We start from the raw sequence: 14,730 nt of genomic DNA, 5'->3' as shown, positions 1-14,730 counted from the left end.
TTTGCCCCTCAATCCCAACCTGCAACCCCACCAGCCCCCCTTCTCTTGCCCTACCCCACGTGGGCACAGCCTGAGCCTTACGCGTTCTTCTCCGAGGACGTCAGCGCCACCAGCTCATAGATCTGGGGTCCCAGCTCCGAGGTGCAGATGATGAAGAGGGCTCGCTTATCTACAGCAAGCGGACATGAGGATGCTGCAGCAAGGGCCAGGCACCTTACATGACCCCTGGATGCGGCCCCTCCCCGAACCTGGCCTGGACCCAGGGCTGTCTGTTGTTCCCCTGGGACAGGCGCTGGGGGGAGCAGCTGATGAACAATGCAAACCCCTTTCCTTGGGGGGGTCTTATTGGTTTCCCCCTTCCCTGGCTGGTGTGTCCCCAGCCTGCAGGACTGGGCTGAAACTCCCACCCCCCAAGTCCACTGCCAGGGAGACACCCTGGCATATGCTGGGCATGGCTGGGCACAGGCTGCCCCCCCGGGGCTCCCGCTACCTGTGGCCACGGAGCGGATGAGCACCGAATTGAGCTTGAGGACGGGGCTGAAGGTTTGCTTGGTGTCGGCGGAGCCCAGTGCCGTCTTGCTGTGACACTTCAGCACCAGCTTCTCGTCCTGCTTCTGCAAAAGCACCAAGAGGTCTTCGAGCAGCAGCACATGCAGATCTGCACGGGGCGGGCAGAGAGAGAGGGTCCAGCTCAGAAGGTGCCTCCGGGCCACGGCGCTGCCAATGCCCCACGTTCCTCCGGTCGCAGCCAGTGCTTCCCCTGGGAGGAGGCTGCTCTCCATCCAGCAGCTGGGGAAGGAGCCAGGCTGCGCCCCCCTCCACCCTGCTGATACCAAGCTAGGACTAGTGACACTCCCTTCAGCCCCCAACTCTCCATGGAAGTCAAAAGGGCTGTTGTCCTGACCCCCTTTTGTCTCCTTTACCCACCCCAGTCGATCAGACTCCCTTCCGGGAGCAACATGGGCTCAGCCTCACATGCAAGGGACCTCCCCAGGCCCTGGAGATGCAACCCTTGCCTGCCTCATGCTCAGCAGAGGGGCAGCTCCTTGCTGCAGCCCCGAGCCCCCAGGGCTAGTCTACGGAGCCTGGAATTGGGGCGTCTGTAAAGCAGTGGTGCATAGTGGATAAAAGCCTCCTGACACCGGCTGTGAATGGAGCTGCCTCTGCCCTCAAGCTCAGGCTGCGGGAGCTGGGCTCTAATGAGGGTCAGGGGAATCAGAGGGCCATGGATCTCAGGCGGGGCTGGACTGCAGGCTCTGTTTGGGCTAGCTGCAGAGAGGAGCCCCCACAAATGGGCAGGAGGGAAAACTTCTTCCCTGTCATACCTGTGGCTCTTTCCCCAAGCTCCCCCTTTCCTTTGTCTCAGGGGCTCTGCAGGAGCCTGCATGGACCCAGGGGGATGGGGGCAGTGCTGGTCTGTGCTCCCGGCTGCGGGTGGGTACGTACCCACGGTCTTGTCCTTGCTGATGCGCCAGCTCAGGGGCCCCTCATGGATCATGCGGCGAGACGTGAGGTCCAGGTTCTGTGGGGGCAACAGAGCCCATGCTCAGCTCTCCCCGGGGCGGGCAGGGTCAGAGCCAAGCCCGTCCCATCCTGCCCCCATAGTGGGTGCTACCTTGAACTCGGCTGCCAGCGGGTTGCTGGTGCGTTCCAGCGAGGTGGCATCAAGGCGCTTCTGGTAGGCCTCCAGCCGATGCCGATTCTCTGCCCGCTTCACCGCCTCATTCACGTGCCGCAAGATCTCCCGGCACTGGTCCCGGGCACGGCTCAGCTTCTCGTGCTCTGGGGTCCCACCTGGGGGTGAGAGGGGTGGTCAGAAGGGGACTGCATATGGCATGGTGGGGTTCAACACTCCCATACAATCAAAAGGCTCCCAGAGCCAGGGCCCAGGATCAGGCCTGCACTTTGCCCTGCACCCAGCCTGGTCCGCGGCCCTGCAGCCAAAGTGGGGGCTCCAGCTGCCTCTTGTACATGTCCTCCTCTACAATGGCTTTATGGACCCTATTTGCTCCCCCCAGAGATGAGGGGGGACTTCGCCTCCCATAGCCCAGCCCCTGCAGGTCTCTCTGCCAGGATGTATTGAGCTAAGCGAGAAGCCTGAGTGGGGCTCAGGCATCCCCCTGCCCTCCACGCCACCCCATACCCTCCGTGTGCTTGAGGACATTCTCCAACAGCAGTGGGTACTTGGTCAGACGCTGCATCTCAGAGATGATCAGGTCCTTGAGCTGCAGCCGGCGGCATTGCGGGTTGCTCTCGGCTTCCTGGGGCAGGACAAAGAGGCAGTCAGAGGAACCAGGACTCCCGGGAAGCAGGGAGAGGGCAGATGCACCAAGTCAGGAGGGACTGGGGAGAAACTGCTTGGGTGGGGGGAGGAGATACCTGCATGAAGATCTGGAAGCGGGTCTCCTTGCGCTGCTTGGTTTTGATCAGCTCCAGGGCGATTGACTGGTAGGCGCAGAAGTCGGCTGCGACCTGCTGGATTTCCTCACGTGCTGGCCCGTCAAACTGTGGAGGGGGATGGAGTGGGTTCAGGCACCTGTTGTGTCATTGTGGCTCCAGATGTGGGACATACAGCAGCGCAGGGGGAACAGAGAGCTGTGAGGCCACCGCTCCCTCCCAGAGCTCATCGCTCTGGTTGTCCATAGCCACATGAATGCCCAACTCAGTCTCGCTGACAAACAAGTGCCCCTGCCTGTAAGCTGGAAGGTGCCCCGTTTCCTGCACCCTTTGTACCCTGGGGCCAGAAGCCTGTTGCCTTCACTGCCCGACTCACCCGGGACAGCATGAGGTCCCCGATCTCTTTGATGATTGGTCCTTCTTCCCGCAGCTTCTTCATGGACTCACAGAGTGAATCTGGACAGAAGGAGGGGATTGGAGCAGTGCATTCCCAGGGAGCAGGGCAGGTGACACTGCCAAGGCAAAGGTCTCTGCTTCTAGGGCTCCAAATGCCCCTTGTTGATCCAGGGCACCAGGGTCACGTCCCCACCATGAGGTTATAGAGCCTGCATCACTTGTGTGTGCTTGGCTTCTCCACCACACTCCTGCAACCTCCTCCCCCTGCCCTATCAGGCCCTAGGGCATGTGGGCCCTCAGCTCAGTGACTGGTGGATGCCCTTGGGCCAGGACCATTCATGCAGTGAGCTGCTTCCAGCCCCAGCTTCTGGAGGAGCTGAGGGGGAGGGAATGAGAAAGCTAAGAAAGCAGCCAAGGTGCTGCAAATGTGACACTTGGGCCCCACGCTCCACTTACGCTGCTGCTCCCTGCATGCCCCTAGGGTGCCTGGCAGGGAGCCCAGGTGCACAGGGTCTTACTGTGGATTTCAATGAGGTCTGGGAGGTTGGGGAAGAGCAGTGCCAGCTCCTCCCGTGACAGCAGGCTCTCCTTCTTCAGCCGCTGGTAGAAGAGGACATCCAGGACCCGGAGGATGCGCAGGTGAGATGCCTCTGTGGCAAAGAGCTCTGTTCCGGGTACGGGAGAGAGAGAAGGGGTCAGGCACAGGCCAGTGCTTCAGGCTCCCCTGGGGACTCCTCCTGGCCTCCAGCAAACTGCCCCCTCGGCTATGCAAAGCGCTGGTCGGACCCTGCCTGCCCCTACGCAATTTCCAGCCTGACTTTCCCCCATGCCTTGTCCTATTTGCCTGCTTGTGGTTCCCCCACCTGACCCATCTGCCACACACCCTCCTGGCCAAACTCAGCCCCTCGCAGCCAGCTTGGTGTTCCCCCAGGGCAGCCTCTGGGCTTGGGGTCCCACTGGGTGCCGAGGACTCCTCACCATTGATCACCTCCTGCCGGTCAATCTCTTTCTGCGTTAGGTAGGCCGTGACCTCCCGCCCCATCGTATGCTGCCAGTTCTGCGTGTCCGGCTCCGGCTCCAAGTCCGAGAGCTGGCCCAGATCATCCTCGAGGAGGTGGGGCAGGAAGGAGTCCGTGCCAAAGCCCAGGTTGGGGGACTCGATACTCCTGGGAGGATGGCAGAGAGGGGTGGAGGGGGTCAGCCCCTGGCTTGGGCCCAGAGCCCCGCCCTGGCCACAGGCAACAGCACTCACCTGCGCCCCATCTTGGGCGTGTAGGGAGGCGTGGGGTTTTCCAGTGATCTGAGAAGAGACAGGAGTGGCTTGACGCTGGCCGACATGCTGTATTGCATAGCACAGCCGGGGGCTCCCTGAGGGAGCCACACATCACATGGGCCCCCATCTCACCCGTGGGCTCCTACCTCGTCGACAGGCTGGAGGCGGAAGACGAGGCTGACTGATGTAGCCGTGTTGCCTCCGCCGCCGCGTCCATGTCCACGTCACTCCGGGAGCGCGGCACATTCTCGGCCTTGCGTGATTTCTTCATCTCCTCCCGGCCCTTCAGGCTCTCCGAGCGGCCCAGCTTCACTTCCAACCTAGAGCTGCATCGGAGAAACGAGTTGCGTTCATCCAGGTGGCAGGAACTCAGGGACACCCGAGGCCAGTGCATGGCCACCCTGCGACCCAAGGCCCCTGGAGCCGCGGCGCCAAGCCCCCCTACCTGTCGGTTTCCAGCAGGTCCTCGGGGAAGCTGCCAGTGGAGAGGCGCTGGGTGCTGGGCTCCTGCGACTCGTAATGCTGGTTGTTCTCAAAGTGCTGGATGATGTTCCTCACATTGCCGGGTTTGACTGGAGGGACATAGGGACCCTCAGGACACCAGACTTGTGAGCCCCTTTGCACGCTGCAGACCAGCCCCTCTGACAGCTGCACCAGGGTGGGGGAAGGCCCCCCTGTTTGGTCTGAAGCTAGCTGAAGCTGGGGGTGCTTTTGGGATTCAGAGTAGCACTGCAGCTCCTCTCCCCCAAAACAGCAACCCCACCCTTCCCCCATGCCTCCCCCTGCAGACCCAGGAGCCGAACCCGGGGTCCTGCCACGCCGCCTGTCCCGGCGCCCACCCCACGGTCAGAGCCCTCAAGGGAAGGGCCCCGCTGATAGAGCAACAGAGGAAAGGACATCGAAATGAGGCGAAATGCAACGTAAAATAAAAGAGGCCTTTTACCTTCAACAGGGGACAAGGGGACATGAAATGCTGAAAGGAAAAAACAATGAGATGTCAAGTCGGCCCGGTGCTCTGGCAACTGAAGAGGAGGGTGCAGGCTGCGGCATGAGAACGCAAAGGAGATGGAGGGAGAGCAGCGATGGGGGACACACACATGCTTCCCACCCCCCACCCCAGGGACCCGCCACCCGGGCAGCCTGGCAGCTGCAGGTGGCACTGGACACTGATACACTTCTCAGGGGGCGTCTTAGCCCAGTCTCCAATTTCTGTGCAAAAGCAACTGCGCCTTGGCACACAACCTGCTTGGTTTTATCCGAGACCCAGAGGTACACTCCTGCCCCAGCCTCCTCCTTCCCACTGGTCTTGGTGGTCACAGGCATTGGAGACCAGGAGCCTCCCAGCTGATGCTGCACAGAGCAGAGGGAACCAGTGCTGGTGCCAGGGCCCAGCTCAGTAGGGAGGAGCAAGACTGCAGCTGGGCTTGCAGAACTTGGCACTGGCTGCAGACACTGTGCCCGTTGGGGGAGGGGGGGTGCATATTTGGGGGGAGGGCACATGACTGAATTAAGGTGAAGGGGAGTGTAGGTGAGGGAGACATTGTGCATCTGCCTTGGGTGGGAAGCCTGAAGGGTTTTGCTGCAGCCTCCGACAAGCAGGGAAAGGCTGAAGGCAGGTGGAGAGGCCTTGGGCAGATGTGGGCTCTGCAATGAGGAGGTCTGGGACCCCTCCTCACAGCACAGACAGAGCCCAGACCTAGGAACTTTGGGTCACAGAGATCAATGCCTGCAGTGGCACACATCACTCCAAGATCAGCACAAGGCCCCAGCTAGACGTGGGGCTTGCACCGCAGCTGGAACCCAACACAGACAAGGCCTTGGACTCCCAAACCTGGATCCACTTGCAGCCAGGTGGAAAGAGGGACAGCCCTGAGGCAAGGGGCTGCACTGGCTCCAGGAGTGGGACACCCTGTCAAAGGCCACCGGCAAGAGAGCAACTCCCAAGGAGAACATGGCTGCCCCATGGACCTTCCTGCAGGTCCCCCCTGCCCCCCAAACTGCCCCATGGCCCCTGCACTCACTGCTCTGGGAGGAGCTCTTGGGCTTCCCAATGTACTTGAGGATGGGGTTGCGCTTCTTGTCCTCCATCGTGTCCTTGTCCTTCTTTGTCCCACTGCTCTGCTGAGACATGAGGCAGGGATTAAAGCAGCACCAGCCAGCATCCAGGGGCCAGGCCAGAGCCCAGGTCCACTCCCTAGCCCCTGATGTACTACTGACTCACTCCAAACCCCAGACAACTCACTAATGTGCTGCCATGTGCCCTGGGGACAAAATCTGCCACAAGGGGACAGGAAAGGAAGACCAGCCAGTCCCACTCTGTTGGTCATGATGCTGCCCCCTCCGGCAGTGGGACAGGCCCCGGATGCTTGGGAACCTCAAGCTGCTAATACTTGAGCTAAAGGAGACTCCCCAATTAGCTGTATAGGGCCTAGGATACACCATCCTGGTTCCACCCAGCAGGGGGCAGCAGTGTACACACACACACACACACACACACACACACACACACACACACACACACACACACACACACACACACACACACACACACACACACACACACACACACACACACACACACACACACACACACACACACACACACACACACACACACACACCAGTTCTCATGGAAGAAGCCCAGTGTAACATGTACACACACACACACACATCATCCAGACCACGGGCTGCCAGCACAGAGCATCTACCCCTGAGCAGCATCTTTACCCGCCAAGCTGGTTACACCACGGGGCTGCGTTCGTGCCCATTGTGCCCTGCCCTTGGCTGGTAGCGGATCCCAGCCCATGTGCTAGGGAGCTGGGAAGAGTCTGAACTGGATCTTCTAGGAACAGAAGCCCCAAGAGACATCCTCCTCTCCAGGGTAGGACATCAGACCCTCAGCCAGAGCCAGACTGCTGCAAAGGGATGCCTGAGGCGTGCTCAGCCCCTGGCCCGGCTCAAGCAGCTCCAGATGCATGTGCCAGGAGAGCTGGGGCTCAGGGAGACCATGGGAGAGCATCGCAATGAGCTGGACTTGGGGAGATGGCACCTCACCAACCTTCTTTGTCTTGGGGAAGAAGGGCAGCCACTTGTCCTTGTCTGGGAGGGACTGGGACTTCTCGCTGGTGCTGGCAGGACGAGGTTCCGACCCACGGATGCCTGCGTGGGTCACGTAGGTGCGGAGGGCAAAGGCCATGGGGGAGCTGCAAGAGAAGGAGCCACGTGCTGCAGCTTGGACCCAGGGCCGTGCTCGCAGGAGGGCCACTGCCTGCACCATAGGAGTTGGCTGTGGCACAGAGGACAGGGCCCGAGCAGTGCTGGATACAGGATTAGAGGCCCTGTTGGTGCAGCTATGCCCAGGCTGCTCTAGGGAGGCTGCTTATAACCCCTGCCAAAAGCCACCCAAAGCTTTGTGTCTGCTAACAGGAGAGTCCTTATAGACATGTCAAGGTGCTACAGGGTGAGCTGGGGCCCGGACCTGGCAGCTTCTGCCCGCACAAGCTTGTTGCACTCAGGTGAGCAGGTTCAGTGTCAAGGGGGTCAAACATACAGCCAACCCTCCCACCAGGGAAGCATGTGGTCTGTTCTGCACTGTGTTGAGGCCCCAGCAGGGCTCCTGCATGGCGGGGAGCAAAGTGATTCTGCTGCCAAATCTGGGGCACTTGGGGGCTGCAGCCTTGGCAGGGAGGCTGGGTCCCAGTGGTGGAAGCAGGTGGCTTTTGTCAGTGCCGCTAAGCACGAAAACCTCTGCGCTGCTCTGGCACGTCTGTGCACGTGGTCACCGGCTCCGAAGCTGCTCACCTCCTATCATCCTCGTACTTCGACCTGGGGTGAGAAGGAAGGACATGGGGTGAGAAGAGGCGGCACCTGGGAACAAGCCTTTGTTGCCTGATTCAGCCCACCCCAAAGCAGGCACATGGGAGCAGGTGGACTGCCCTCCCCACAACCTCATTCACACGCCCACTCTCCCTTGAACCCAGGCCAACTGCAAACCCCAGTTCTACCCCACTCAGGGCCCAGAGCCTGACCCCCGGGGATGTAGCCTGGCTGCCTCAGGGCACTTACAGGATGTCACCCAGCTGGGTGATCTGTTTCTCTGCCACCTGCCGCTCCCTCTGGGGGTCCCCGTCCAGGTCCATCAGGTCGTTCTCGCCATACAGGCTCCCCAGCCCCATGGTGCGCTTCGTCCTGAGGACAGATGGGCATAGGTCAGGGCTGAGAGCCTCTGCGATGCAAGCACTGGAGGGGGCATGGGATGCTGAGACAAGCTAGCTCCCAGGCAGCAGCAGGAGAGTGGGCAACACGGTTACCTGTAGTCCTGGATCTGCTCTTGGATCTCAGGCATCACCGTGTCCTGGGCTTCGGACAGGGCACTCCGGATGTCCTCCCCGTTTCGCAGGCGAGACTCTGCAGCCAGCAAGGGCAGGGAAGAGAGAGGTGAGCCCGTGACTTGCTATCCCTCGATGGCACGGGGCGGTGCAGAGATGGCTGGGTGCAACGGCAGCTCCAGGGAAGCACACAGCCTGCCACCAAGCCAGCTGACCAACCCCCGAGGGCTCAGCCCCTGCTGCACTGGGATGCATTCAGTAGCTTGGACCTATGGGCCATCTCACTCTGACTACGCAACACTTGGCACTAGGGGCCCCGATCTCAGTTAGGGCCTTTATTCGCCCCCCACCCCGAAATGCGAACAGAAATGTCAGCCCCATTTACAGACCCTGATGGGCACAACTGAAATCATGTCCCCAGATGAGTCACAGCACCTAGGCATCCTGCCACCTTATCTTATCACAAGACACTTCCTCCCTGGGGGGTGGGGGCAATATAAAAGGGAGGGGGAGATATCTGCAAGACTTGCTGTGCAGATAGCCCCCCTCCTGGCGCTGCACCAAAGGGGAAGCATAGCCAAGGAGTATGCATCTTGCACACAGGCCGACAGACTCTCACCTATTTCCAGCAACAGCGAATCGGCCACCTTCACCCTCAGTGCCTGGAGTTTAAAAAAACCCCCAAAAAACAAACAAACAGTCACGTGTGTGCTCATCTGGACCCCACTGTTATTGAACCACAGTTACCCATGCAGCCGACAGGCAGCGCCTTCCACTGCTCGCATCTGCGACTGGGCAGGATCCTGCCCAAGCTCCCCCCGGAGCCAGGCTGCGCCCAGGCCACGGGGGATGAGCACCGGGGAACAGGATTTCAGGGCAAACCCGTGCGACTGCCCCTCAGCAGGGAATTGGCTCAGAATTTCACCCATGAGAAACAAATCCCCATCAGCTGCTGTCTCTGTTAAGCAGCAGGGTAAAAACCCTGAGTAGCTAGAGGAAACCCCAGGGGATGGGGACCTTGGCGAGCCTGGGTCACTCAGCCACAGTGAGGCTGCTACCTGGGTCTTTGCCCAGAGACAGCAAGCTCAGCGACAGAAGTAGCTACCACTTGTGTCAGCCCTTCTCATTGCCACCCATGCTACTCCCTTGCTGAAGCCTGCGTCTGCACAGCCCATGGGATGCTCAAGGCAGGACAACTGAGGGGAGCTCCAGGCAGGCATTGCTCAACTCCCACCCTCACCGCGTTCTTCTCCAAGAAGATGTTCCAGATATCCTTGCCCAGAGCGCGGGACTCCTTGGGGTTCATCTTCTGGCAGACGTCGGCGCACAAGTAGAAGAGCTGCGGGGCAGGAGGAGCAGGGCACAGATGAGAGCGAGGCACGTTAGGAAGAAGGAAGGAGAAGCGCGCAGAGACCGCGGCAGGGGCTGGAGGGCTGTCGCACCGGCACAGACATCCCACACTGCGCTACCACCCTGCCCCACCTGTGTGGCCTTGTGGACCCTCGTGGCAGGCCAAGCACTGGCCCCACACTGGGAGGTCTCCACTGCTTAGCTGCAATGCAGACAAGTGTGCCTGGGGCTGCAGATGACAGCAGCGTTGGCACCAATGCCCCCACCGTGGGCCACGAGGGTGGGGTGGGAAATGCACTGCCCTGCCTACCAAGCCAGGCCCCCAGCCCAGCACTGCCTTCAGCTGGATTGGTCCCACCGTTTGGCCCCAAGGTGGGAATTCCCCTGCCCTGAACAGATCAGTCCTCTGGGGAAGATCAAACCAGGAGTCACTCCCCACCCCCAACTATTGTTGTAGGGACAGCAGGGCCATTGCCGCAACCTCCCGTGACCTGGGGCAGGTCAACAGCAGCCAGAGGGGCTGGCCAGGGGGGTCCCCTCTCTCACCAGGGGGCTGGGATCCGCCTGGGAGAAGATGTACCGCAGGAAGACCCCCAAGTGAGCCGGCCGGGATTTCAGCTTCCCCAGGTCCTGGAAGAGGCTGTCACACTGTGGGAGGGGGGAAGAGAAAGACACTTGAGCTGGCAAGAGGCCTGAGGCACACAGCCAGCCCCAGGAAGGGGCTTTCTTCCGTTGCAGCATGCCAAATCCCCAGCTTCTTCCTCCCTCTGCTGGTGACGCTGCCGCAGCTCAGAGCCCAGTGGGAGGCACCCCAGCCACAACCCTCCCAGTCGAGCCAGCCCTGGGGCCATCGTAGTGGCTCTGTCTACCCTGGCCTGCCATTGGGACAGTACCCAATGCAGATAAGGGCTACAGAGGAAGGACAAGGACTCTCTTTCCTGAATGCAAGGCCTCGTATGAGTTGGCAGTACACACAGAGTAATGTGCTGAGACATGGTGGGGGCACCTGGGTCAACACAGAGGACAAGTGCATGAGGCAGCTGCCCTTGGCCGCTGGACTGCCCCGCCAGATGGACAGCTGGCAGCGGTTAGCTACAGCATGGCAGAGCTCAGCACGGGCTAGTTCCCCTAGCCAAGATGAGGCCCCCACAGATCTCTGCTTGTGTCTGCGGGGCTGCCAGCAGGGCGCCTGGCCACCAACATGGGGGGCATGAGGTGGGATCTGCGAACACATTGCGCTACCCCGAGCAGCCGCTGGGACAGAACGTGGGGGTGGGAATGTCTCGGGAGCTGCTACCTCGTTGTTGAAATAGCCCGGGTCATAATCCTCCTCGGGGCCAATGATGAGAGGGCGCAGTGTCCGGTCTGAGCCCTGGAGGAGACAGAAGCAGGATGGGACCAGGCAGTTGTCCCATTTGGTGGTCCAGAGGGGAGGGCATCTCACACTGCCACTTGCAGCATGGTGCCATCGTGAGTCATGAGGGCCAGGCATGACCCAGAGGGCACAGAACGCCCTCCCCAGTTACCCAACTCATCTCCGGCAGCTGGCCTGACCCAGGCCCACCTGGCAGAGCAGAAGGGAGTGCGCTCCCCCATGCCTCTGCCCTAGTCCCACCTGCTCTGTGGAGGGCGCGAAGGGCGTATCTGAGCCCTGCCGGCGGTGATGCTGGAACATCTTGGAGGTGATGATGGGAGACGTGCGCGGGCTGTCGAGGCCGGGGTCGGACAGGACTGAGTTGCGGTTCAGGGAGATCTGCTCAGGGTGAGAGCATCAAGGGGGCGACGGCATGGTCAGGGAGGGGGCAGGTGCCGGAGGATGACTCAGGTGGTCTGAAATGAAGGCCTCCCCCTCTTGCTCCCTGCCCTGCTACTATTGCAGGACCCCTCTTCCAGACCGACCCAGTGTAAAAGTACTGGCACCAACTGGACAGACAGTCCAATTGGTGCCAACTCAGCTCCTGGGCTGTCTTCATTGCTGTCTCCACACTTGGGGGTTTCCCCCCACACCTGTGGGCCAGGCACACTCTTACAAGCCTCCTTCCACCTCTACTCCCCCCATAAGTGATGCCCAGCAGGCTTCGCCCTCTGGCCTCTGCTGCTTGCTGGGCTTGACTGCTCTGTAACCCCAGGGTGGCGTTTGAGGCCCCTTGCAAATGCCCAGACAAGAGTGAGGCTTTCCAATGCACCCAAATCAGAGGACCTGTGCTGACTGGGGAAGCAGAGCTTGGCTCCTCTGAGAGCATGATGCTGAGGAGCCAGGGATGCAAGTCAGTAACTGAAGGCATCCCTGGGACATGGCAGCGATGCCATATGAGCACAAGGAGCCTGGGAAACTGAGTTAGAGCTATGATCAGAGTTGTCCAGCACATCCAAGGGAAGAAAGGCAGAGCCAAGGCACCCAAACCCCCTCAGCTTTGCCCTGCAGAGCCAGGACCCAGCTGACCCATCCTGGGTAGGCATTTCCAGGTCCATGAACTGCCCCCGGCTGCACCAATTCCAAAGGGCACATCCATTTTCCCAGGGTCCTGCTCCTCAGGGGACTGCCAGCCTCCACGCAAGGGCTGCATGTGTGTGCAGGGGAAACCAGGTTGGCTTACAAAACCCAAGGCACAAATTCAAAGACTTTAGCCATGGAGCTGTGACCCACCCCCTGGCAGCATGGCCCTCACCTCGCTCACCGAGGGGAACCGCTCCGTGCCGGAGTCCAAGCCGCTGTCGCCATCCTGAGAGTCCAGGGAGAGGCGGCCTGGAAAGGAGACGATGCATGAGCAGAGGCAATGGAAGATGAGAGTTGGGTGCTTGAAGACTGGTGGGCTGACAGTAGGTGGCCTGGGCTCCTGCAGCCCCAGCGGGACTCCGGCTCTGGGCCCAAGGGGCGGAAGACAGGCTCCCACCATCAAGAGGCGGCTCTGGCTCATGAGAATCCTGGGTAGGGACTGGGACCCTGGACTCCTGAACCCACAGTCTCCCCTTCCTGCCTGCCTGGCCCTGACACCTGGGAGAAACACCGGTAGCCAGTGAGGGGACGTACGCTATGGAGGAGGCAGCTGACACCCACCCAGGCACCCTCTACTCACCTTCTGTGACCTGGAGCCCCGCGGAGCCCGGGTCGCTGCTCAGCCGTACACAGTCCTGCAGCGAGAGGACGCACTGGGTTGTCACATCGTTCCCGCCCTGCTGGTGGGGAAACAGGGGCAAAATGGGTGGGCGCCACCCTCGATAGCAGAACCACTTCTCTGATTTCAGGCCCCTCGAGGGAAGGAAGCTGCAGGGCACAGTGAGCGGGGAGCAGACTCTGGCAGGGGCCCAGAACATGGGTCACCACCCAAGAGAACAGCCCAGCCCGGCTGAACTGGTGCCCTTCTCCCTGCAGCCAGCCTGGCCTTCAGCCCAATACCCAGCCAGCTGCGATGCCCTCTGGAGACTTAAATCGCAGGACCAGGAGAGGCATTCAGTCCTGCAGCTGTTCACAGGCAGCCCCTGAACCCATGGATACCATAGGAGGCACAAAGCCAGCGACACCAAGAAGACCCCACACGGAAAGCAGAGGGGATGCGGGGGGGGGGCAGCAGCTGGGACCCTGGGGAGCAGTTCTGGCTCTGGTCCCACTTCAGCATGTGCTGGGGAGGGAGGGGTCGAACGCAAAATCATAGTGCTTTGTCCATTGCACGCCGCTGCCTACCACCAAGCTGCCAGTTTCCTGGAGGATCTTGAGCTGCAGCTGGCTGACCCGGCGGCGGGCACCCTCGATCTGACCCTCCAACCCGGTGGCTGGGCGCCGGCTGTACACCTCGCAGAAGCGCTGGGCAGGAGACAAAGAGGAGTGGGCCACAGACACGTGAGGAGAGCGTGCGACCGCGCAGGCAGTGGGGAGCTCTGCTCGGTGGCCTGGAAGAGCTTTGCCGGGTGAGGGCATGGGGCTGGCAACAACGGCAGGGTGGGGAGGAAGGAAGTACAGTCCCTTAGCCCACGCGACATAAAAGCAGCTGCTTGCAGTGGCTCATCCTCTGAACCCCCGGCCAAGCCACAGACAGATGCAGGAGCCTGGGAGCGATGGCACAAATGTTTGATCAGGTGCAGCAGGCTGGGGATGGGGTTACAAGCAGAGATGGACCCCAAAGCTGTGCTGTGGCAGGCACGACATTGGAGGAGACACCCGCCCATTGCTCCTGGGGCCTTGGGGAAGTGCCATTGTACCTGTAACTCAGCCTCTTCCTGTCGCAGCATGTTTCGGAGGATCTGGGTTGCGTGCTTCTGGACCTCTGGGTCCTGCAATTCAGAACGGGCACCAGTCAAGTGGGACCGAGACAGGCAGAGCTCTGCTTTCCCCTTCCCGTCCTCTCCTCTGCCAGGCCCACAGCAGGGTAGCACAGGCAGGGTGTAGCAGGCTAGCAACACCCCCTTCCCGCTCCCTCCTTGGCCTGTGGTTACCTGCAGTGGCTTGGGTCCAGTGATGCGCTGGGGCGGAGGTAACGGCGGCGGCGGGGGAGGCGGTGGGGGGTGCGTGGGCATGACCCGGGGAGCCCCTGACGAGCTGGCGTCTTGCTGGGAGTTGGAGAGTCCCACTGAGGAGGGGGGGGAGCCTAGGAGGGTCAATGCGACGTAGGCGCCGGCTGGGGAAGAGGAGCAAGACAAGGACAGTGCAGTGATGAGATGGCTGAGAATGGGAGATCCTTCTGTGCCCCCACCCCAGCGTGGCAGGGCTGTAGGCTAAATCCAAGGCCAAAGGGATGCCTGTGGGGGTGGAGCAGGGGCATCCAGGAGGGCTTTGCCATGCAGCTCCAGGTCAGGGATCTGGGACAAGTTAGGTGATCTTGGCCCTTGACCTAGCTCTCCCATGCTGCAGGGCCTCACTGTCTCTCCCCAGGAGCAGACCAGCAGCTTGCTAACACGCCTGCTAGCAGACGAGGGCTGTGGCCATGCTCACGGCAGTCTGCGGAGCTGGCTACCCACAGAAGCTGCCATGTGGCCGGGATTGCTTCTGTG

General features: G+C 61.0%; 1 protein-coding gene across 9 annotated transcripts in view; it reads right to left on the bottom strand.

Moving 5' to 3' along the window:
• The window catches only part of ARHGEF11 (Rho guanine nucleotide exchange factor 11), a 40,067-nt gene that overhangs the window by 3,434 nt on the left and 21,903 nt on the right, over positions 1-14,730 (bottom strand). For 4 of the 9 annotated variants that reach the window (XM_090050924.1, XM_090050916.1, XM_090050920.1 and 1 more), the window contains 28 exons: positions 14,176-14,357; positions 13,942-14,013; positions 13,427-13,546; positions 12,822-12,921; positions 12,414-12,490; positions 11,360-11,497; positions 11,042-11,116; positions 10,291-10,392; positions 9,635-9,733; positions 9,014-9,056; positions 8,377-8,473; positions 8,132-8,254; positions 7,868-7,891; positions 7,125-7,269; positions 6,088-6,187; positions 5,010-5,039; positions 4,512-4,638; positions 4,213-4,392; positions 4,046-4,093; positions 3,772-3,959; positions 3,312-3,458; positions 2,774-2,853; positions 2,380-2,505; positions 2,144-2,261; positions 1,616-1,794; positions 1,447-1,522; positions 491-658; positions 82-169 (listed from right to left, as the gene is read on the bottom strand). In XM_090050924.1, the coding sequence (XP_089907050.1) occupies positions 82-169; positions 491-658; positions 1,447-1,522; positions 1,616-1,794; positions 2,144-2,261; positions 2,380-2,505; positions 2,774-2,853; positions 3,312-3,458; positions 3,772-3,959; positions 4,046-4,093; positions 4,213-4,392; positions 4,512-4,638; positions 5,010-5,039; positions 6,088-6,187; positions 7,125-7,269; positions 7,868-7,891; positions 8,132-8,254; positions 8,377-8,473; positions 9,014-9,056; positions 9,635-9,733; positions 10,291-10,392; positions 11,042-11,116; positions 11,360-11,497; positions 12,414-12,490; positions 12,822-12,921; positions 13,427-13,546; positions 13,942-14,013; positions 14,176-14,357 (3,052 nt within the window). The remainder of the gene's footprint in view (positions 1-81; positions 170-490; positions 659-1,446; positions 1,523-1,615; positions 1,795-2,143; positions 2,262-2,379; positions 2,506-2,773; positions 2,854-3,311; positions 3,459-3,771; positions 3,960-4,045; positions 4,094-4,212; positions 4,393-4,511; positions 4,639-5,009; positions 5,040-6,087; positions 6,188-7,124; positions 7,270-7,867; positions 7,892-8,131; positions 8,255-8,376; positions 8,474-9,013; positions 9,057-9,634; positions 9,734-10,290; positions 10,393-11,041; positions 11,117-11,359; positions 11,498-12,413; positions 12,491-12,821; positions 12,922-13,426; positions 13,547-13,941; positions 14,014-14,175; positions 14,358-14,730) is intronic. The other 5 variants (XM_090050919.1, XM_090050923.1, XM_090050917.1 and 2 more) reach the window with 5 other exon arrangements.

The sequence above is a fragment of the Crocodylus siamensis genome, chromosome 6 (assembly GCF_052110815.1).
Source record: "Crocodylus siamensis isolate JL-2025a chromosome 6, ASM5211081v1, whole genome shotgun sequence".
NCBI lineage: Eukaryota > Metazoa > Chordata > Crocodylia > Crocodylidae > Crocodylus > Crocodylus siamensis.
Note: the sequence above shows the minus strand (reverse complement) of the source record. Positions and strands in the feature narration are given on the sequence as shown.